The sequence below is a fragment of the Misgurnus anguillicaudatus genome, chromosome 25, assembly GCF_027580225.2.
Source record: "Misgurnus anguillicaudatus chromosome 25, ASM2758022v2, whole genome shotgun sequence".
NCBI lineage: Eukaryota > Metazoa > Chordata > Actinopteri > Cypriniformes > Cobitidae > Misgurnus > Misgurnus anguillicaudatus.
This window is the reverse complement of record NC_073361.2, coordinates 34,368,150-34,394,064: the sequence shown is the minus strand read 5'-3', so window position 1 is coordinate 34,394,064 and position 25,915 is coordinate 34,368,150. Positions and strand designations below refer to the sequence as shown.

At 42.4% G+C, this 25,915-nt stretch overlaps 1 protein-coding gene across 1 annotated transcript in view; it reads left to right on the top strand.

Moving 5' to 3' along the window:
* The window catches only part of wwp1 (WW domain containing E3 ubiquitin protein ligase 1), a 34,147-nt gene that overhangs the window by 477 nt on the left and 7,755 nt on the right, over positions 1–25,915 (top strand). The window contains exons 2-10 of the mRNA XM_073863614.1: positions 17,413–17,469; positions 18,527–18,625; positions 18,716–18,854; positions 19,834–19,958; positions 20,142–20,282; positions 20,361–20,427; positions 23,589–23,758; positions 23,881–24,112; positions 24,236–24,334. Of these exons, the coding sequence (XP_073719715.1) occupies positions 18,565–18,625; positions 18,716–18,854; positions 19,834–19,958; positions 20,142–20,282; positions 20,361–20,427; positions 23,589–23,758; positions 23,881–24,112; positions 24,236–24,334 (1,034 nt within the window). The 5' untranslated portion in view covers positions 17,413–17,469; positions 18,527–18,564. The remainder of the gene's footprint in view (positions 1–17,412; positions 17,470–18,526; positions 18,626–18,715; positions 18,855–19,833; positions 19,959–20,141; positions 20,283–20,360; positions 20,428–23,588; positions 23,759–23,880; positions 24,113–24,235; positions 24,335–25,915) is intronic.

Here is a 25,915-nt window from a genome sequence, read left to right as displayed (position 1 = left end):
AGCAGTGTGTGTGTGTGTGTTTGTTTGTTAGTAAGTAAGTAACGTTAATTTCACGTATGTGTTGTCTGGTCGCGTCAGTGCGGCGTCGCTAATGTGTTAGCCTGATAGCTCGAGACTGTTGCCAAATATTTGCTTTTAAATCATCGAATTAAACAGAGGAGTCCGATTGAATCCGCTGAAAATTCTGACATTAGAAAAATAAATAACTTTTAAACGTTTTGTGCGACTGTTAGATGTCTGAGCGCAGTAAGTAGTGTGTGTGTGTGTCTATATATATATATATATATATATATGTGTATATGTAACGTCAGACAGACAGGCTGAGAGCGAGACTCACAAACACACACACACACACACTGATATATATATATATGTAACATCAGACAGACAGGCTGAGAGCGAGACTCACAAACACACACACTGCTATATAAATGTCAGACAGACAGGCTGAGAGCGAGACTCACAAACACACACACTGATATATAAATGTCAGTAATGTCAGACAGACAGGCTGAGAGCGAGACTCACAAACACACACACTGATATATAAACGTCAGTAACGTCAGACAGACAGGCTGAGAGCGAGACTCACAAACACACACACTGATACATAAACGTCAGTAATGTCAGACAGACAGGCTGAGAGCGAGACTCACAAACACACACTGATATATAAACGTCAGTAACGTCAGACAGACAGGCTGAGAGCGAGACTCACAAACACACACACTGATATATAAACGTCAGACAGACAGACAGGCTGAGAGCGAGACTCACAAACACACACACTGATATATAAACGTCAGTAACGTCAGACAGACAGGCTGAGAGCGAGACTCACAAACACACACACTGATATATAAACGTCAGTAACGTCAGACAGACAGGCTGAGAGCGAGACTCACAAACACACACACTGATATATAAACGTCAGTAACGTCAGACAGACAGGCTGAGAGCGAGACTCACAAACACACACACTGATATATAAGCGTCAGTAACGTCAGACAGACAGACAGGCTGAGAGCGAGACTCACAAACACACACACTGATATATAAACGTCAGTAACGTCAGACAGACAGGCTGAGAGCGAGACTCACAAACACACACACTGATATATAAACGTCAGTAACGTCAGACAGACAGGCTGAGAGCGAGACTCACAAACACACACACACACTGATATATAAACGTCAGTAACGTCAGACAGACAGACAGGCTGAGAGCGAGACTCACAAACACACACACTGATATATAAACGTCAGACAGACAGACAGGCTGAGAGCGAGACTCACAAACACACACTGATATATAAACGTCAGTAACGTCAGACAGACAGACAGGCTGAGAGCGAGACTCACAAACACACACACTGATATATAAACGTCAGACAGACAGACAGGCTGAGAGCGAGACTCACAAACACACACACTGATATATAAACGTCAGTAACGTCAGACAGACAGACAGGCTGAGAGCGAGACTCACAAACACACACACTGATATATAAACGTCAGACAGACAGACAGGCTGAGAGCGAGACTCACAAACACACACTGATATATAAACGTCAGTAACGTCAGACAGACAGGCTGAGAGCGAGACTCACAAACACACACACACACACTGATATATAAACCTCAGTAACGTCAGACAGACAGGCTGAGAGCGAGACTCACAAACACACACACTGATATATAAACGTCAGTAACGTCAGACAGACAGACAGGCTGAGAGCGAGACTCACAAACACACACACTGATATATAAACGTCAGACAGACAGACAGGCTGAGAGCGAGACTCACAAACACACACACTGATATATAAACGTCAGACAGACAGACAGGCTGAGAGCGAGACTCACAAACACACACACTGATATATAAACGTCAGTAACGTCAGACAGACAGGCTGAGAGCGAGACTCACAAACACACACACTGATATATAAACGTCAGACAGACAGACAGGCTGAGAGCGAGACTCACAAACACACACACTGATATATAAACGTCAGTAACGTCAGACAGACAGGCTGAGAGCGAGACTCACAAACACACACACTGATATATAAGCGTCAGTAACGTCAGACAGACAGACAGGCTGAGAGCGAGACTCACAAACACACACACTGATATATAAACGTCAGTAACGTCAGACAGACAGGCTGAGAGCGAGACTCACAAACACACACACACACTGATATATAAACGTCAGTAACGTCAGACAGACAGGCTGAGAGCGAGACTCACAAACACACACACTGATATATAAACGTCAGTAACGTCAGACAGACAGGCTGAGAGCGAGACTCACAAACACACACACTGATATATAAACGTCAGTAACGTCAGACAGACAGGCTGAGAGCAAGACTCACAAACACACACACACACTGATATATAAACGTCAGTAACGTCAGACAGACAGACAGGCTGAGAGCGAGACTCACAAACACACACACACACTGATATATAAACGTCAGTAACGTCAGACAGACAGACAGGCTGAGAGCGAGACTCACAAACACACACACTGATATATAAGCGTCAGTAACGTCAGACAGACAGACAGGCTGAGAGCAAGACTCACAAACACACACACACACTGATATATAAACGTCAGTAACGTCAGACAGACAGACAGGCTGAGAGCAAGACTCACAAACACACACACACACTGATATATAAACGTCAGTAACGTCAGACAGACAGACAGGCTGAGAGCGAGACTCACAAACACACACACTGATATATAAGCGTCAGTAACGTCAGACAGACAGACAGGCTGAGAGCAAGACTCACAAACACACACACACACTGATATATAAACGTCAGTAACGTCAGACAGACAGACAGGCTGAGAGCAAGACTCACAAACACACACACACACTGATATATAAACGTCAGTAACGTCAGACAGACAGACAGGCTGAGAGCAAGACTCACAAACACACACACACACTGATATATAAACGTCAGTAACGTCAGACAGACAGACAGGCTGAGAGCAAGACTCACAAACACACACACACACTGATATATAAACGTCAGTAACGTCAGACAGACAGACAGGCTGAGGGCGAGACTCACAAACACACACACTGATATATAAGCGTCAGTAACGTCAGACAGACAGACAGGCTGAGAGCAAGACTCACAAACACACACACACACTGATATATAAACGTCAGTAACGTCAGACAGACAGGCTGAGAGCGAGACTCACAACACACACACTGATATATAAACGTCAGTAACGTCAGACAGACAGGCTGAGAGCAAGACTCACAAACACACACACACACTGATATATAAACGTCAGTAACGTCAGACAGACAGACAGGCTGAGAGCGAGACTCACAAACACACACACTGATATATAAACGTCAGACAGACAGACAGGCTGAGAGCGAGACTCACAAACACACACTGATATATAAACGTCAGTAACGTCAGACAGACAGACAGGCTGAGAGCGAGACTCACAAACACACACACTGATATATAAACGTCAGACAGACAGACAGGCTGAGAGCGAGACTCACAAACACACACACTGATATATAAACGTCAGTAACGTCAGACAGACAGGCTGAGAGCGAGACTCACAAACACACACACTGATATATAAACGTCAGTAACGTCAGACAGACAGGCTGAGAGCAAGACTCACAAACACACACACACACTGATATATAAACGTCAGTAACGTCAGACAGACAGACAGGCTGAGAGCGAGACTCACAAACACACACACTGATATATAAACGTCAGACAGACAGACAGACAGGCTGAGAGCGAGACTCACAAACACACACTGATATATAAACGTCAGTAACGTCAGACAGACAGACAGGCTGAGAGCGAGACTCACAAACACACACACTGATATATAAACGTCAGACAGACAGACAGGCTGAGAGCAAGACTCACAAACAAACACACACACTGATATATAAGCGTCAGTAACGTCAGACAGACAGACAGGCTGAGAGCAAGACTCACAAACACACACACACACTGATATATAAACGTCAGTAACGTCAGACAGACAGACAGGCTGAGAGCAAGACTCACAAACACACACACACACTGATATATAAACGTCAGTAACGTCAGACAGACAGACAGGCTGAGAGCAAGACTCACAAACACACACACACACTGATATATAAACGTCAGTAACGTCAGACAGACAGACAGGCTGAGAGCGAGACTCACAAACACACACACTGATATATAAGCGTCAGTAACGTCAGACAGACAGGCTGAGAGCGAGACTCACAAACACACACACTGATATATAAACGTCAGTAACGTCAGACAGACAGGCTGAGAGCGAGACTCACAACACACACACTGATATATAAACGTCAGTAACGTCAGACAGACAGGCTGAGAGCGAGACTCACAAACACACACACACACTGATATATAAACGTCAGTAACGTCAGACAGACAGACAGGCTGAGAGCGAGACTCACCAACACACACACTGATATATAAACGTCAGACAGACAGACAGGCTGAGAGCGAGACTCACAAACACACACTGATATATAAACGTCAGTAACGTCAGACAGACAGACAGGCTGAGAGCGAGACTCACAAACACACACACTGATATATAAACGTCAGACAGACAGACAGGCTGAGAGCGAGACTCACAAACACACACACTGATATATAAACGTCAGTAACGTCAGACAGACAGACAGGCTGAGAGCGAGACTCACAAACACACACACTGATATATAAACGTCAGACAGACAGACAGGCTGAGAGCGAGACTCACAAACACACACTGATATATAAACGTCAGTAACGTCAGACAGACAGGCTGAGAGCGAGACTCACAAACACACACACACACTGATATATAAACCTCAGTAACGTCAGACAGACAGGCTGAGAGCAAGACTCACAAACACACACACACACTGATATATAAACGTCAGTAACGTCAGACAGACAGACAGGCTGAGAGCGAGACTCACAAACACACACACTGATATATAAACGTCAGACAGACAGACAGGCTGAGAGCGAGACTCACAAACACACACACTGATATATAAACGTCAGACAGACAGACAGGCTGAGAGCGAGACTCACAAACACACACACTGATATATAAACGTCAGTAACGTCAGACAGACAGACAGGCTGAGAGCGAGACTCACAAACACACACACTGATATATAAACGTCAGACAGACAGACAGGCTGAGAGCGAGACTCACAAACACACACACTGATATATAAACGTCAGTAACGTCAGACAGACAGGCTGAGAGCGAGACTCACAAACACACACACTGATATATAAGCGTCAGTAACGTCAGACAGACAGGCTGAGAGCGAGACTCACAAACACACACACACAAACACTGATATATAAACGTCAGTAACGTCAGACAGACAGACAGGCTGAGAGCGAGACTCACAAACACACACACACACTGATATATAAACGTCAGTAACATCAGACAGACAGACAGGCTGAGAGCGAGACTCACAAACACACACACTGATATATAAACGTCAGTAACGTCAGACAGACAGGCTGAGAGCGAGACTCACAAACACACACACTGATATATAAACGTCAGTAACGTCAGACAGACAGGCTGAGAGCAAGACTCACAAACACACACACACACTGATATATAAACGTCAGTAACGTCAGACAGACAGACAGGCTGAGAGCGAGACTCACAAACACACACACACACTGATATATAAACGTCACTAACGTCAGACAGACAGACAGGCTGAGAGCGAGACTCACAAACACACACACTGATATATAAATGTCAGACAGACAGACAGGCTGAGAGCGAGACTCACAAACACACACACTGATATATAACGTCAGTAACGTCAGACAGACAGGCTGAGAGCGAGACTCACAAACACACACACTGATATATAAACGTCAGTAACGTCAGACAGACAGGCTGAGAGCGAGACTCACAAACACACACACTGATATATAAACGTCAGTAACGTCAGACAGACAGGCTGAGAGCGAGACTCACAAACACACACACTGATATATAAACGTCAGTAACGTCAGACAGACAGACAGGCTGAGAGCGAGACTCACAAACACACACACTGATATATAAACGTCAGACAGACAGACAGGCTGAGAGCGAGACTCACAAACACACACTGATATATAAACGTCAGTAACGTCAGACAGACAGGCTGAGAGCGAGACTCACAAACACACACACTGATATATAAACGTCAGTAACGTCAGACAGACAGGCTGAGAGCGAGACTCACAAACACACACACTGATATATAAACGTCAGTAACGTCAGACAGACAGGCTGAGAGCGAGACTCACAAACACACACACTGATATATAAACGTCAGTAACGTCAGACAGACAGGCTGAGAGCGAGACTCACAAACACACACACTGATATATAAATGTCAGTAACGTCAGACAGACAGGCTGAGAGCGAGACTCACAAACACACACACTGATATATAAACGTCAGTAACGTCAGACAGACAGGCTGAGAGCGAGACTCACAACACACACACTGATATATAAACGTCAGTAACGTCAGACAGACAGGCTGAGAGCAAGACTCACAAACACACACACACACTGATATATAAACGTCAGTAACGTCAGACAGACAGACAGGCTGAGAGCGAGACTCACAAACACACACACTGATATATAAACGTCAGACAGACAGACAGGCTGAGAGCGAGACTCACAAACACACACTGATATATAAACGTCAGTAACGTCAGACAGACAGACAGGCTGAGAGCGAGACTCACAAACACACACACTGATATATAAACGTCAGACAGACAGACAGGCTGAGAGCGAGACTCACAAACACACACTGATATATAAACGTCAGTAACGTCAGACAGACAGGCTGAGAGCGAGACTCACAAACACACACACTGATATATAAACGTCAGTAACGTCAGACAGACAGGCTGAGAGCGAGACTCACAAACACACACACACACTGATATATAAACGTCAGTAACGTCAGACAGACAGGCTGAGAGCGAGACTCACAAACACACACACACTGATATATAAACGTCAGACAGACAGACAGGCTGAGAGCGAGACTCACAAACACACACACACTGATATATAAACGTCAGTAACGTCAGACAGACAGGCTGAGAGCGAGACTCACAAACACACACACTGATATATAAATGTCAGACAGACAGACAGGCTGAGAGCGAGACTCACAAACACACACACTGATATATAAATGTCAGACAGACAGACAGGCTGAGAGCGAGACTCACAAACACACACTGATATATAAACGTCAGTAACGTCAGACAGACAGGCTGAGAGCGAGACTCACAAACACACACACTGATATATAAACGTCAGACAGACAGACAGGCTGAGAGCGAGACTCACAAACACACACACTGATATATAAACGTCAGTAACGTCAGACAGACAGACAGGCTGAGAGCGAGACTCACAAACACACACACTGATATATAAACGTCAGACAGACAGACAGGCTGAGAGCGAGACTCACAAACACACACACTGATATATAAACGTCAGTAACGTCAGACAGACAGACAGGCTGAGAGCGAGACTCACAAACACACACACTGATATATAAGCGTCAGTAACGTCAGACAGACAGACAGGCTGAGAGCGAGACTCACAAACACACACACTGATATATAAACGTCAGTAACGTCAGACAGACAGACAGGCTGAGAGCGAGACTCACAAACACACACACTGATATATAAACGTCAGACAGACAGACAGGCTGAGAGCGAGACTCACAAACACACACACTGATATATAAACGTCAGTAACGTCAGACAGACAGGCTGAGAGCGAGACTCACAAACACACACACTGATATATAAGCGTCAGTAACGTCAGACAGACAGACAGGCTGAGAGCGAGACTCACAAACACACACACTGATATATAAACGTCAGTAACGTCAGACAGACAGGCTGAGAGCGAGACTCACAAACACACACACTGATATATAAACGTCAGTAACGTCAGACAGACAGGCTGAGAACGAGACTCACAAACACACACACTGATATATAAACGTCAGTAACGTCAGACAGACAGACAGGCTGAGAGCGAGACTCACAAACACACACACTGATATATAAACGTCAGTAACGTCAGACAGACAGGCTGAGTGCGAGACTCACAAACACACACACACACTGATATATAAACGTCAGTAACGTCAGACAGACAGACAGGCTGAGAGCGAGACTCACAAACACACACACACACTGATATATAAACGTCAGTAACGTCAGACAGACAGACAGGCTGAGAGCGAGACTCACAAACACACACACTGATATATAAGCGTCAGACGTCAGACAGACAGACAGGCTGAGAGCAAGACTCACAAACACACACACACACTGATATATAAACGTCAGTAACGTCAGACAGACAGACAGGCTGAGAGCAAGACTCACAAACACACACACACACTGATATATAAACGTCAGTAACGTCAGACAGACAGACAGGCTGAGAGCGAGACTCACAAACACACACACTGATATATAAGCGTCAGTAACGTCAGACAGACAGACAGGCTGAGAGCAAGACTCACAAACACACACACACACTGATATATAAACGTCAGTAACGTCAGACAGACAGACAGGCTGAGAGCAAGACTCACAAACACACACACACACTGATATATAAACGTCAGTAACGTCAGACAGACAGACAGGCTGAGAGCAAGACTCACAAACACACACACAGACAGACAGACAGGCTGAGGGCGAGACTCACAAACACACACACTGATATATAAGCGTCAGTAACGTCAGACAGACAGACAGGCTGAGAGCGAGACTCACAAACACACACACTGATATATAAACGTCAGTAACGTCAGACAGACAGGCTGAGAGCGAGACTCACAACACACACACTGATATATAAACGTCAGTAACGTCAGACAGACAGGCTGAGAGCGAGACTCACAAACACACACACTGATATATAAACGTCAGTAACGTCAGACAGACAGACAGGCTGAGAGCGAGACTCACAAACACACACACTGATATATAAACGTCAGACAGACAGACAGGCTGAGAGCGAGACTCACAAACACACACTGATATATAAACGTCAGTAACGTCAGACAGACAGGCTGAGAGCGAGACTCACAAACACACACACTGATATATAAACGTCAGTAACGTCAGACAGACAGGCTGAGAGCGAGACTCACAAACACACACTGATATATAAACGTCAGTAACGTCAGACAGACAGGCTGAGAGCAAGACTCACAAACACACACACTGATATATAAACGTCAGTAACGTCAGACAGACAGGCTGAGAGCGAGACTCACAAACACACACACTGATATATAAACGTCAGACAGACAGACAGACAGGCTGAGAGCGAGACTCACAAACACACACTGATATATAAACGTCAGTAACGTCAGACAGACAGACAGGCTGAGAGCGAGACTCACAAACACACACACTGATATATAAACGTCAGACAGACAGACAGGCTGAGAGCGAGACTCACAAACACACACTGATATATAAACGTCAGTAACGTCAGACAGACAGACAGGCTGAGAGCAAGACTCACAAACACACACACTGATATATAAACGTCAGTAACGTCAGACAGACAGGCTGAGAGCGAGACTCACAAACACACACACTGATATATAAGCGTCAGTAACGTCAGACAGACAGGCTGAGAGCGAGACTCACAAACACACACACTGATATATAAACGTCAGTAACGTCAGACAGACAGGCTGAGAGCGAGACTCACAACACACACACTGATATATAAACGTCAGTAACGTCAGACAGACAGGCTGAGAGCGAGACTCACAAACACACACACTGATATATAAACGTCAGTAACGTCAGACAGACAGGCTGAGAGCGAGACTCACAAACACACACACTGATATATAAACGTCAGACAGACAGACAGGCTGAGAGCGAGACTCACAAACACACACTGATATATAAACGTCAGTAACGTCAGACAGACAGACAGGCTGAGAGCGAGACTCACAAACACACACACTGATATATAAACGTCAGACAGACAGGCTGAGAGCGAGACTCACAAACACACACATTGATATATAAACGTCAGTAACGTCAGACAGACAGGCTGAGAGCGAGACTCACAAACACACACACTGATATATAAACGTCAGTAACGTCAGACAGACAGGCTGAGAGCAAGACTCACAAACACACACACTGATATATAAACGTCAGTAACGTCAGACAGACAGACAGGCTGAGAGCGAGACTCACAAACACACACACTGATATATAAACGTCAGACAGACAGACAGGCTGAGAGCGAGACTCACAAACACACACACTGATATATAAACGTCAGTAACGTCAGACAGACAGACAGGCTGAGAGCGAGACTCACAAACACACACACTGATATATAAACGTCAGACAGACAGACAGGCTGAGAGCGAGACTCACAAACACACACACTGATATATAAACGTCAGTAACGTCAGACAGACAGGCTGAGAGCGAGACTCACAAACACACACACTGATATATAAACGTCAGTAACGTCAGACAGACAGGCTGAGAGCGAGACTCACAAACACACACACTGATATATAAACGTCAGTAACGTCAGACAGACAGGCTGAGAGCGAGACTCACAAACTCACACACTGATATATAAACGTCAGTAACGTCAGACAGACAGACAGGCTGAGAGCGAGACTCACAAACACACACACTGATATATAAACGTCAGTAATGTCAGACAGACAGGCTGAGAGCGAGACTCACAAACACACACACTGATATATAAACGTCAGTAACGTCAGACAGACAGGCTGAGAGCGAGTCTCACAAACACACACTAAAATATATAAACGTCAGTAACGTCAGACAGACAGGCTGAGTGCGAGACTCACACACACACACACTGATATATAAACGTCAGTAACGTCAGACAGACAGGCTGAGAGCGAGACTCACAAACACACACACTGATATATAAACGTCAGTAACGTCAGACAGACAGACAGGCTGAGAGCGAGACTCACAAACACCCACCCTGATATATAACCGTCAATCACGTCAGACAGACAGGCTGAGAGCGAGACTCACAAACACACACCCTGATATATAAACGTCAGTAACGTCAGACAGACAGACAGGCTGAGAGCGAGACTCACAAACACACACACTGATATATAAACGTCAGTAACGTCAGACAGACAGGCTGAGAGCGAGACTCACAAACAAACACACAGATATATACACGTCAGTACCGTCAGACAGACAGGCTGAGAGCGAGACTCACAAACACACACACTGATATATAAACGTCAGTAACGTCAGACAGACAGGCTGAGAGCGAGACTCACAAACACACACACTGATATATAAACGTCAGTAACGTCAGACAGACAGGCTGAGAGCGTGACTCACAAACACACACACTGATATATAAACGTCAGTAACGTCAGACAGACAGGCTGAGAGCGAGACTCACAAACACACACACTGATATATAAACGTCAGTAACGTCAGACAGACAGGCTGAGAGCGAGACTCACAAACACACACACTGATATATAAACGTCAGTAACGTCAGACAGACAGGCTGAGAGCGAGACTCACAAACACACACACTGATATATAAACGTCAGACAGACAGACAGGCTGAGAGCGAGACTCACAAACACACACACTGATATATAAACGTCAGTAACGTCAGACAGACAGACAGGCTGAGAGCGAGACTCACAAACACACACTGATATATAAGCGTCAGTAACGTCAGACAGACAGACAGGCTGAGAGCGAGACTCACAAACACACACACTGATATATAAACGTCAGTAACGTCAGACAGACAGGCTGAGAGCGAGACTCACAAACACACACACTGATATATAAACGTCAGTAACGTCAGACAGACAGGCTGAGAGCGAGACTCACAAACACACACACTGATATATAAACGTCAGTAACGTCAGACAGACAGGCTGAGAGCGAGACTCACAAACACACACACTGATATATAAACGTCAGACAGACAGACAGGCTGAGAGCGAGACTCACAAACACACACACTGATATATAAACGTCAGTAACGTCAGACAGACAGACAGGCTGAGAGCGAGACTCACAAACACACACACTGATACATAAACGTCAGTAACGTCAGACAGACAGGCTGAGAGCGAGACTCACAAACACACACACTGATATATAAACGTCAGTAACGTCAGACAGACAGGCTGAGAGCGAGACTCACAAACACACACACTGATATATAAACGTCAGTAACGTCAGACAGACAGGCTGAGAGCGAGACTCACAAACACACACTGATATATAAACGTCAGTAACGTCAGACAGACAGGCTGAGAGCGAGACTCACAAACACACACACTGATATATAAACGTATATTTTACTGCTTCTGCTCTATCTAATAGAAATTATAACCATTATAAAATCAGTCACATTTATAATCTATAGACCTGCACTGTATATTAATATACTATACATAGTATTGTATTATATTGAGTTTGATAAAAGGGGTCTAATTGCTTCATATATCAGTGCAAAAACAGTAAGTGTTTTCGTGGTGCTTTGACAAACAGTGTCAGCTTTGTTAATGGCAAAGAAAGTTTGGGGTGGTTAGATTAATGAAATATAATGTGAAATAGAGCCCGACCGATATGCGTTTTTTCGGGCCGATGCCGATACAGATATTAAGGAGTAAAAAAAGACTGATAACGATATATCGGCCGATATTCTTTATGTGTATATTATAGTTCAGTATATACTACAGTAGGGCTGTCACTTTTTATTCGATATTCGAATATGCATTCGAACATGACGTGAAATATCCGTATTCGAACTATAAATAAACCATCCGGTTTTTAAAATGCCACGTGTGGCGCATTTTTTACAGGAACACCTCGTAATAGGAAGGAGGCTGAGAGTGAGACCGACGACTGCAACTGTGCGCAAGAGAGGGAATCAAATGGGACCAAAATGAACCTCATGTGCATGTTAAGATAGAATTATAGTTTGTATATAAAATGGCATATTGTTTATAGTGTTAAATATTATAGCAGAATAAAAATACGTGTTAATACGTTCGCATTATGAAATTAGCATGTATGAAGATAATTTCATCATTTTTACAATGCAATGTAAACTTTATATTAAACAACAACAGCATTCGTCTTGTAAACGGATTTGAAATGATGATGTGTTGACTGTTGCGCGTCACATAGACGAGAGAGTCAAGTGAGATCTGCTTAACTCATCTATAAGTTTAATTTCATCTCAAGTTTCAAAGGGTTTGTGCTCTCTATCATTAAAAACGGTCAAGCAAACAGCACGCGCAGAGATAATGCACTTGTCAATGACGGCTCACAAACGCGCGGGTTATAGGCTGTATGTGTGCTTGTTGTCAATGAGATTACTTCTCACAAACACGCTCAAGCGCGGGATTGTGCTTGTCAATGATGGGCATTAAACCCGTCGAATTCCGCGAAGTTTTCTGACGAAATCTGCGGGCGCGAATTCCGTTTGGGTCTGCATATACTCCTGCTGCTATTTAAGTTGTCACGTTATTGTTTGTAACTGTTCTGATTAGTTTTTTCTATATATATAAGTTTGTTATTCATAAGTGATAACCTGCTGTTTCAAACATTAAGTAAAAAAGTAATCCAGACAACCCTGTTTATGACTGTCACTGTTAATAATTTTGTGATTGAATCTCCATTACGGTGGGGTTTTTATGCGCACGGGGGGGGGGGGGGGGGGGTGCTAGATATTCAAATATATTCGGATAAATTGCATGATATTCGAAATCCGTTCGAATTTGATTTTTCTGAAAAGTGACAGCCCTATACTACAGTACATTATACTAAAGTACTGTACATAGAATACACTATATACTTTAACATAATATACTATGAATAAATACAATGCAATGCAATGATCACTCACAAATGTGGTGATCACTCACAAATGTGGTGATCCAACACTTATATTGATGTGACAAAGATATGTACTATAGGCAAGAAGTTAACAATAAACTTTATTATCCAAAATGAGTCTGATATCAGTGCACTAAACAGTAAACTTGACTTATTATAAATAACTTTAAAACACAAAGAGAACAAAATACATAAAACTTGCATCATTTGCAGTTTTGACGAGAATAACGTTATAAAGAGAAACTTATGAAGTCATTGATTAATATTAGCTTTACAGTAAGTTGTGTACTTCACAAATTAGTTAGCCACTCACAGTTACGAAGACAATGCTTGACGGAGCACATACTAATGTACACTATGTTTAATGTTGTGCACAACGTTTTTATAACACAAACCCAGGGTTCCGTGCAAACTTAAGACTTTTATAAAAATAAAGCGTCTTCGCTCCGCCTCTTTTATTTAGCAAGGGTGTAGAGTTGCGCGAGCTTATTGAATCAATTGCTCTGAAATTAGCATGTAAACTAACAACACAAGCAGCAGTAATCTCATATAGTGTTATATAAGTGCACGGCTGCGCGTAGTTTAAACGTGTCATTTTTCCGTCTCGCGTCATTTCTCCCGCTTGCGTTTTAACTCGCAAGTCGACAAAGAGACGGATTAAAAACACCAAATATAAGCGGGAATGCGTCTCTCTTGTCCATTTATAATCCAATCGACCAAAGCGCGTCTTAATACCAGGTGTAAAAATGTTGTGAAGAAGACACTGCGTGACTGCTTCCATGCCACCTGAACTGAGAGACTGAAACCTCATTCACACAGACCTCTGGTCCCAGAAAATACCCGTAAAATTGCCAGACAAGGGTCTGTGTGAACAAAAACTCGTTCCGTTAATCTTCTGGGATCGTTGCCGGAAAGAGGACCTAGTCAGATACACGGGTAACCCTCTGTGTGAACAGAAGCCGCAACAATGCCATAAAGGGCGTGTCGAAGTGAGGACGCGCGCGTCATCATCACAACGCAAGTTATGGTTCAGCTCCTTACAACGAGAGATAACGTGCATATAAACATTCACCACGAGAAATGTTGCAAACTAGATTGAAGCAGTTATCAGGAAATGATACATGAGATGCATAAACAATGACGCACGTGCCGTAGTGAGGACGCGCGTGTCATGGCAACATGAAGTTGGTTCAACTCTTTAAAATGAGGGATTTACAACATTCACGACGAGAAATAGCAGCAAACTGGACTGAAGCAGATATCATTTAAGTTAGCTTATTACTTACTGTGTTGAAACGGAGATCATTCCGCAGCAGAACAGAATATCGCGACACGTGCTCCATTGAGCTAGACTACACGAAAATACCCGCCCGTCATGCCAACAAGATAATAGCGTTCAGCTCCTCAAAATGCGGGTTTTAAATGCATATAAACAATCACGAGGAGAAATGTCTGAAAACTGTATCAAGCAGAAATCAGGGAGCTCGTCAAATACTCGTACATTATACGTCACACCCTCACGTGTCTGTACGGGAATTATCCGGGATGTGTCTGAACGCTCACACAGATTCCGGAAAAAGACTGTCTGTGTGAACAAACCAAAATCAAACTAATCCCGCAAAATACCCAGACACGTTTTACGTGTATTTTCCGGAATTACTGTGTGAAAAGGGCTTGACTGACTGACTGAAGTGAAGGGGCGGGGGATTGGATGGTGTCACTACAGTGAGTAGCTGCGTTTACATGGACATTTGTAATCCGTTTAAATGATCAATCTGAATAAAAATGCTCCATGTAAACACCTCAATCGGACTAAAAAGTGCCAATCTGATTAAAAATCTAATCCGCTTGTTAGGGGTGGTTTATACCGTTTGTAATCCGCTCAAAATGACATGTATACACTTGATCGGATGGATAACTGAAACTGGGATGCTCTGCGCATGTGCCATCTTTTCTTTTTTTAATGGCGGTTGGCAAACGCACTGAAAGGTGCATTTCCGCCACCTACAGGACGGGAGTGTGGAGCATATGCACACGTGCAATGACGTAGAATTGCCGTAATGACATGTGACGCAAATAACTCGAGTTTGTTTTGTACGTTTTGTTGAAGGAAGTCACAAGAAGTGATTGTCTTGTTAATCTTGTTCCTATTATCCTTCCAATTCCCCATAAAGTGATACAAGACAGCGTTGTCCGGTCAGTCCATGATTTATTCTCTGATCCACAAACGTGTGTGTTTGGACTCGCTCTCGCGAACGGTCTCTGCAGCAGCGCGTGAAGTAAAATACGCTTTTTGGGCACACGTGATTGGGTGTTTTTGCTGCTGCTTTATAATCAGTGAGGCACAAAGCAAATCTTGAAACAGCGTGAAACTATATTTGTGCAATGTGCGCATCTCAAATGATCAAATCTGATGTAAATCTTGTGTCATATAAACACGCACATCAATCCGATCACATTATTAAGTGTTCATGTAAACGCTATGATAGGATTTATTAATCGGAAGGATTTTAATCTGATGGAGGCAAAATGTGTCCATGTAAACGTAGCTAATGATCTGGGTCACCATTAGCAACCAGTAGGGCGCACTCTGCTGGACAAACAAGTACTTACATCTTTCAAATGCATTTAATGTGTTCTGTAACAAACGTTCATATCGGCGCATATCTGCGGCTTATACGCCGATACAGATATATCTGCGACATGCTCATATCGGCCGATAAAATCGGCAAAACGATAAATCGGTCGGGCTCTAATGTGAAATTAATATTAATTTTCAATAAATCAAAGTATTGTGTTGTGTCACACAGTATTAGTTTTTTGTCACGTGTAGTAGACCATTATTTGTCGGTGGGTAATGATTGCCCTTTTCACTGGCTACCACCACCAAGTAAATTTCAGATCTGTGGGAAACACTGCAACGTTTAAGAAAACAAGAAGGCATGTGGTTTAAAAGATGGCAAGTAAAATAAAAAGCATATCTGTATGCAATACAGTTTCATTATTGTTCATTATTATCCAGAGTGCCTTAATATAACTTGAAAAAAATATGTGCGACCAAATCATATTTTGCGCCAGTAACTGAAAAGGTTGGTAGCGCAAGTGCCACCAGTGGAAAAGGTTAGTGTAGTTCCCTGCTTCAAGGGCAGCAAACCAAGTTTGTTTACCATTTTATTGCTAAGACCTCATGATTTAACATTTAATTCAGTGATTCCTCTGTGTGACAGATGTCTGGAGCCCACATGGCGCACTTTGAGAACCACTGTATTATTACATTTCAGTTATTACTGGATTCTTAAGTGATTAAAGTGATTGTATTGTGATGTTGAGAGTTTTTGTAGTCTGTGTCTGATATATTTCTCTTGTGTTTCAGTGAGTCATGGCTCATAGTGACGGCTGAACTACTGCTGGCATCTCGCACACATTTATTGTAAGTTGATTATTACGTTATTGTTCTTTCCTACATTCTTGATTTTTGTTTTAGATGGTAATTGAGGATTTGTGATGTGCCAGGTGACGGTTTACAGAGCATATAACGGTAGTCGTTTGGTTTGGTATGCGTTTACACTACGGTTTATCAGTGGATCTAGATTCTACAACATTAGTGTTTTGCAGACGAAAACAAAATCAGTTTCGCTAATGCCACTGCACGGAGTGTCTCTGTCAGAGAGTAAAGATGATAAATCCATAGACCGACATCATTTGCCAGATTGGCTGCTAAAACATACCAAAAGTCAAGATTGCCATGTTATATATATACGTTTTGATTTTTTCTGAATTATTGATTTGACTTATTGTTATGGTTAAAATCTGTCGAGGCGTATGTAATGACATCCCAAATGTAATGTAAATGACCTGGGAATGAAGTGTTTTCATTTGATTTGAAATTGATTTAGTAAACCAGTTGTGATATGGTAAGAAAAACTGTTTAAATGCTTACATGTAAATTGTATGAAATATAGCACAGACCTTGTAGACACACCATTCCAATATTTATTTTCTTAAGTGATGTCATGGTCATGTTTTAACTTCTGCCTTTAACCCATGTAGTGAGTAGTACACACACACACACACACACACACAGATACACACACACCCGAAGCAGTGATCACTCATTTACTGCAGCAGCCACAGAATAACTGTGGTTATTCATTTCTCAATGGCATTTCAGTCGCTTCCTGATGGCCGTTAGAATCAAACCAGCAACCTTAAGGTTACAACCCTGACTTTCTAACCATTAGTCCATGACTGGTTTAAAATTTGATCACCGTTTGAAAGTCAATGAGCTGTCTTCTGGGCATGTACATCTCACATACATAACATTTTATTACCTTATGGATTCTCTACAATAATTAGTCAAGATAAATGAGCCAAATCACCGAGTACTGAACCCTACCAAAACAATTAACAGCACTTCTTCACACTATGTTCAAATGTCAAACCATGCTTATGATTGAAATAACTTTACATGTGTTGTGTTCATTCAGGTCCAGTAGTTGATGGAGTGTGTGGTGTATTTGAGGTCATGGCCACGGGCTCGTCCAGAACAGACTGTAGCAATAACGTCAGAGAGCTGCACGCCATCGGTAAGAAAACATGAACGTCACGATGTGTCAGAAACAGGAATTGACCCATTTTGACAGATGTAAAATGAGTCGTGTCTGTGTGTGTGACAGTTTCAGGTGCCAAACTCAAGAGGAAGAAGAACTGGTTTGGAACAACCATCTACGTGGAAGTGACATCAGATGAAGAAAGCAAGAAAACCGCCAAATCCCACAGCTCTTCCCACCCCAAATGGGACGAACGCCTAACTCTGTAAGTCACATTTAAGATGTAAGCATCTATAGTGATGCTGAGTATTCAACCATCACTATGATTGCAGGGTTCCCACGGGTCCCTGAAATCCTTGAAAGTTTGTGAATCTGGGGGGGGGGGTATTCAAGGCCCTGGGAAGTTTTTGAAAATATACATGCATAGGTACAGGGCATTGAAAGTGCTTAATCTATTTTATGCAAGAAGTTTACTTGAAAAAAATCCATATTCCCTGTGTAGTGTAGGATAATATCATAAAAATTCTAGACTTTTTAACATAGACCGTAAAAAAAATGGACAACGCAACGTCGCCTCCCTCCATTGTAATAAATTGAAGCCAAAAATGTCCGACCACGGTCGCCGCCATGTTACATAAAAACGTCAGTTTAGAGCCAAGGCATGCGCAGAAGAAATCATCCGTGGAGCCAGAGGCGGAGCTGCGGTATCAAACTTTTGCCAAAACGCTCGCACGACCAATTTAACCATGCCAATCATAATGACACGCCCCGTTTCTATAGCATCAAGTTACTATCTAAAATAAAACTTGTCACAAAAATGAACACTTGAACATATAATGTAACCTTGCTCTTACTTAAAATCTGTCCCCACATTTAGTCCTTGAATTTGAGGGTAATTTACTTGGGAAGTCCTTAAAGGTAATTGAATTTAAAGTTAACTAAAGTGTGGGAACCCTGACTATGGTATGTATGAAGGATAATGTTTAGTCAGCTTGTTGTTGGCAAAATAACTGATGTTGAGCGATTTTGTAAATATCCTGCTGCCAATACATTGCTGTTAGGGTTAGGGAGGATTACAGAGCCGTGTAATAAATGCTGTGAATTATTGTCATCAGACAAGATCTGCATGTTTTCGTATTAGATTAGATTAATTCAGATCAAAAATAAAGAGAATATCCTAGTTATGACCGGGTCATGATGTAAAGAGCACTTTATTAAGCACTGTCGGTTGTGTTTCGCCGCAGGAATGTAACGCCTCACTCGCAGCTGGACTTCAGAGTCTGGAGTCATCACACACTGAAGACAGACACTTTACTGGGAAAGGCCTCCCTGGACCTGATAGAGATCCTTCGCAAACATGACGGCAAACGTACGTCCCTCCATCTCCTATCTGAAATAAAGCACAGGAATGTTTAGTTAAAAAGGCTTTTAATTTGCTGTTAAAAACAGGACGACAGTTAGCAGGATGTTACTCAGAGAAGTTGTAGATCTGTGATGAGCTGTTGATTGATGTAATGTTAAACGCTGCTGCTGCTGTTGTTGTTGTTTTCAGTGGAGAACGTTCTGGAGGTCTTGACTCTGACTGCGGATGGTAAAAATGGAGTCGTGTCCACTGGTGAACTTACAGTCTTTCTTGACGGGCTCTCGTTTGAAGCGCAGCACTTGCACAACGGAAACTCGGCCGCTGCGAGCAGTAAGAACATCAGATCTCTAACCTTGACCACCATCAGCTCAACATCTCAGGTGTCATCAGTCTTTGATCTTTTTTCAGAAGTCCATCAGAATGGAGATGCTCTTCATGATGACACGGATGAGATTTCTACAAGGACTCAGAACAGGTAATTAGTTTAACTCCTGATGACTTTCGTTGACGTTTGAAACTCTTAAGCTCTTTTAAAGGGACCCGGTTATGCTTTTTCACTTTATATCTTTAGTTGGTGTGTATAGTTGGTGTTTGGGTTTAAAAAAGATCTGCAAAGTTACAAAGCTTAAAGGTATAGCGGAGATTTTCTTTTTCCGGGTGGATCATCAAGACTATTGGTCATCCCAGTTGTCAATCATTCTGATGATATGTTTACATTCGTCGTGCTCATCCCTAGGTTCGCTTTCTGCGCATGCGCACTTTCAGGTGTATATGTGTGGTAGGCTACAGTTTCAGCCATTTATTGAAGCTTGCATTCTCGCTGTATTTTTTCAAAATGTCTGAGGGTCGCAAGGGAAAAAGTGTTTACGAATTGTATGAACAGAAGAGAAAGGCCTCTGAAGAAAGAAACAAGACCAGAGTGTTTTTGGGAGAATATTTTATATGCTGGCGTGCGCTAAAAGCACAGATTGGGCTTCCCATGATGCCTCAGTCGCAAAGTTTCTACTCGATAGGTAAAGTTTGGCGTGCTATTTGGAGAAATCCATTTAAAATCACTGCTAGTAAAAGTTGATGTAAGCTATGATTAGCGATGCTAGCCCTGGCACAAGTCATGAACCGCACAGACACGGTAAACATCTCAATGTGTGAGCCATGCAGACAACAACTTGTAAACAGAGCAAAGTGAAGAACCAGCCTCGTTCATGCTCTCTCTCTCGTGCACGCGTTTATTAGGCGTTCCCTCTCGAGAGGAGTTAGAGTGTTGCGCATGTCCACTTTTTTAAAAAATGGAGGGGCGGTTCTTTAAAAAAATTGGGAAAATCTTTCGCTATACCTTTTTAAAGGGGACATTCCTTGAAAATCAAACTTTTTCCATGTTTTAGTGCTATAATCAGGTCCACAGTGCTTCTACCAACCCAGAAAACATGAAAAATAGCAACCCTGTAACTTTGTTTTGGTAAGGCTCTCTCTGCAAGCATGTGAATATATAGGTAATGCAGATTTCGCTACCCCCCCATGACATATTAAGGGGATCTTATTATAATGATACCCCCCCTTCATCTGCGCTATCCAACCATGAAGCAAGTGCGAGAGATGGAGAGAAATAATGACTGACAGCACGACGCGTTTGTATTCCCTCAAACACAAACAGTAGCCTACAATCTTATAACTTGTAGTTTTAAAGGTCTTTCTTAAGGTTGAAGATGAGGTTTAATTACCTTAGTGCAAGACAGAGAGAGAGAGAGCGAGTGAGTGAGCGAACGAACGAGAGAGAGAGAGAGAGAGAGCAACGCCGCGGTTCACTTTCATCAATACAAGTACAGTGTATGTTGTTTAATGTTTCTCTAAAGTTTATATAAATGAACACGAGGATTAATGCACTGCACGAGACAGAGTGAGAGAACAACACGTATTCACTATCATATCATAAATATGTTGTTTAATGTTTCTCTCAAGTTTCAAATGAATACGATGAGTCAAAAGACAGAGAGTGAGGGACTAACAGAAACGCGAATGTGTTCAATATGTGTACACAATAAACTTAAACATGCCATTTGATCTATTTCTCTGAAGTTTAAGCATTAAACGTGTTGTTTTATTACAGATCATTTAAATGTGCTCGTGTGGTTTGGTCAAAAAGTAAACTTCTGATTGTTTGTGGAAGTGTATTTTATTTGTAACATGCTGAAAATCATTGTGCCTGTTTAAAAGCAGCATGAGCCCTAAAAGTCTTTATTTTTATTCCACAATGTTCCCCATCTGCTGATAAACATGTATTTAGTATGCATAAAACAGATGATTGACTTTTTAAACATGTTCAAATATATAATGTTGAACATCTCTTTCTAACTTCTTTCGTAAGAGAATCTTCCTCTTGATGCTCTGCGAGCGCTTGAGACTCCGCCCACCTGAGTACCTCGTTTGGATTTAAAGGGATACACACAAAAACGGTGCATTTTTGCTCAGACCCATAAAGTGCCTATTTTATCATGCCACAATAAGTTACCTATATGGTATTTTGAGCTAAAACGTCACATAATGTACTCTGGGGACATCAAAGATTTGTTTAATATCTTAAAAACGTCTTGTGGAATGTCCACTTTAAAGTGCACTGAAAGGAAGTATTTCTCTTTAACAGATATCACTTTAATGTGCACCGATTATGCAAAATCCAATACCTGTTACAAGGTGTTTGGACAAAATGTGTGTTGGCAGTGTGTGAACACAACCACCCTATGATGAAAACAATCTCCTCACACCTTGTTTTTTAATCCCTATTCAACCAAAGCAGTCTCATTAGATGTGCTGTTTTGATTCTCTTATCAATGTGAGGTGAAATACGGCTCTGTGTAGTAAATGGTGCTCCATCTGAAAGCAGGTGATGGCGATTTACTTCTAATCACCAAACCGGTTTTACTGATAAGATGCGCATGAGAATTGCAGGCGGTATTTTGAGCTGAAACCCATTCTGGGCACAGCTGAGACTTATAATACATCATAAGAACAACAAGGAATGACTGTTGAAGGACCACAGCTTGCTTTTTTACAGTGTTGTGAGTTCACAATGCTCATCATGTAAACGATCACTACCCCCCTAAGAGTATGTGCATAATGGGATAACTAACCAAAAGGGATAACTAGTAGAGCGATCATCACTATACCCTAATAATCCTTCAAAGACTTTAGCATCTACCGTGAAAGCTATTCTGAATAAGGCAAAGAAACGTATTTTCGTCGGACATCGCATCTGAAAAGTATGAGACAATAACAACATGAAAAACGTGCTTTAAACGTAATCTGATCCTGCTGTAACGCAATGAAGGTGCTTTCATTAACTGGGAAGAGACCTGCAGCAGTAAATTAAAATGTGTAAAAAATAACCATAATAATCTATTCTAGTACAGACCAAAAACAAAATCAAGTCTTGATAAAAGGGTCTTGAATAGGACCTCTTTAAAACCACCAAACACATCCAGATCTCTTCTGACTGTTTGGAAAATATTCATGAAACAAGGCCAATTAAATATATGGGTTAGCTGGTCTTACATTCTTGTACTGTGGTTAATGTCACATTGAACATAAAAATCCAGGTGTCATTGAGTGATGATGTGCTGTTTTACTGCCGTGATTTTTCAGATCTGTGAGCGCCACGGGCGAGCCAGAGACTGAAGCTCCACCCACATCATTTGCCAACAGTGAATTTAGTTCCTCTGTCCTTGTCAATGGAGATGGAGACGCATCCCCTCCATACCAAACTCCCAGTCCAAAGACCACACCTGCCAGCAGTGATGTAAACAACGCAGCTGGTGAGAGCTAATGTTTGATTCGCTACGTCCTGCAGCTTGTTTATTGACCACCTCACTTTCCATTGGCTGCTTTAGTCGTATTTCCTCTGCAGCTGATGCTCTTGTTTGTGTGTTTGTTTAAGTGAATGGAGAGAGTTGTGAGGTTTCCTCCACAGGTGTTGATGATGCTCCTGCAGATGTTTCCTGTATCATCTCCTCCTCACCTGCAGCTGCCATCACTGTTGCCTCTTCATCACCATCCTCTTCGTCATTGGCAGCGGGCACCGCACCGATGGCTGCCTCCAACCCCGTCCCTGATGAAGGAAAACCACGTCAGCAGCCCACGCCGGCTGGCCCAGAACCACTTCCATCCGGGTAAGAGTTGCATGTGCTTACACACAATCAGGCAGACGCAAACGCACACAGATACTAATGTTTGTGTGTTATTACGCTATAACATTAATGAGTGTGTGTGTGTGTGTGTGTGTGTGTTGTCAGATGGGAACAAAGGAAAGACCCTCACGGAAGAACTTACTACGTTGATCACAATACGAAAACAACAACGTGGGAGCGACCACAGCCTTTACCTCTGGGTTGAGACTGATTTTCACTTTAACATCACTGCAGACTTTTTTCAGTCACATCTGCTGGTTCCCAGTTTAATGTTTAGTGTAAACTTAGTTTAGATTTATTGTTTTCTTATGTTTGTAAGTCAATTTAAATGAATTAATCTTGATGAATGCCTTTAAATGTAACTTTGTACCCATGAAGGATGAAAGACTGTGACTTTTTAATGTATTCTGTATGTTTAGGGCTCGACCAATGACTTTCATTTGAGTTTGGCAGACAGTGTGGTAGTTTGGGGAAATAGTTTGAAAGCAGCCGATGGGCCTGTCCTAATATCTTTGCACTTGACCACTCATCTACTACCATGGCATGTTTCATGGATTTAGCTCATGGGTTCAAATGGACATAGAAACAGAAAGTGTGTGCTTTGTTATTTTTTAAGACCAGGACAGTCGCATGCACACTAGTGATATGAATATTTCATAAAAGCGGGACCCGCGGGTTGGAAAAAAACGCCGACCCGCGGGTCCCGCTTTTATGAAATATTTGGCCCGCCCCAACCCGCACCGCAACACTGTATCTATTTTTACAACCCGCACCGCGACCATTAAAATAGACATATTAGGCATTTGTAATGTAAATTAAAAGAGGCTTTATTTCAGCCTAAGAGTGCTTGGAAACAGCCATTAGATTACATCGCCCTGTAAACTGGCAACAACATACACCAATGAGCCATAGAAACCAGCATGGTCATATTAATATAGAGATAGGATAATGATAAACCAGGAGTGTCCAATACATCGATCGCAAAGGCAATGCCGGTAGATCGCACATAAGCTTACTGTGTATTCTCATGCTGCTCCATGCCTCCACGGGAAAATTGGCATTATGAGTTATTGTGAAACACTTAAGTCTTTTTGAGTTGCTGTGCCTTTCTTCTCATATGTGTTTATAAATCTTATGCCTGCCCGCTGCAGCTCAGTCGTGTAAACTTCCGAAATTTACAAGCATGCAATTGCATCGCATTCTTCTTGCTTTCATGCGAGAGCAAGCGAACGAGGGAGAGAGAGAGAGAGAGAGAGGCAGTGTTGTGCTGATATATGCTTCTGATTCTATTGTAATTTTCTTTCAAGTTTGTTTCACTAAATCTCCGCTATTTTACACAGGACTCGACATGTGCTCCAGGATTTTTTTTAACTCCTCAAGAAAATAGAGTAATGGTGACATCCCTAAATCCAATGTAGAGAGATATGCAGTATAGTCCACGCATTTAAAGTGTTTTTAGCATGTAGAACTTGTCGGCTTTATCATTTTAAAAGTAGATCACCACACAAAAAAGCAGCATTTGTATTATCTATTCACAAATTCCCTACCTTAATTTCTCCTGCAGATCGTCTTTCATCTTTTAATTCTCCGTTTGTTTTGTTGTTGTGGCTGGCAGCCAGCGGAGCTACTTGGCGCTTCCGTGATGTCAAAGATTTGGGGATATCAAGTTACGTTGCGGAAGTTACGTTGCCACATAGGCCTACGTAATTTAACCTTATCGAAGAACGTAATTAAATGTAAAAATATATATTCCCAAATATTTAATATATATGCTACAGGGAATTA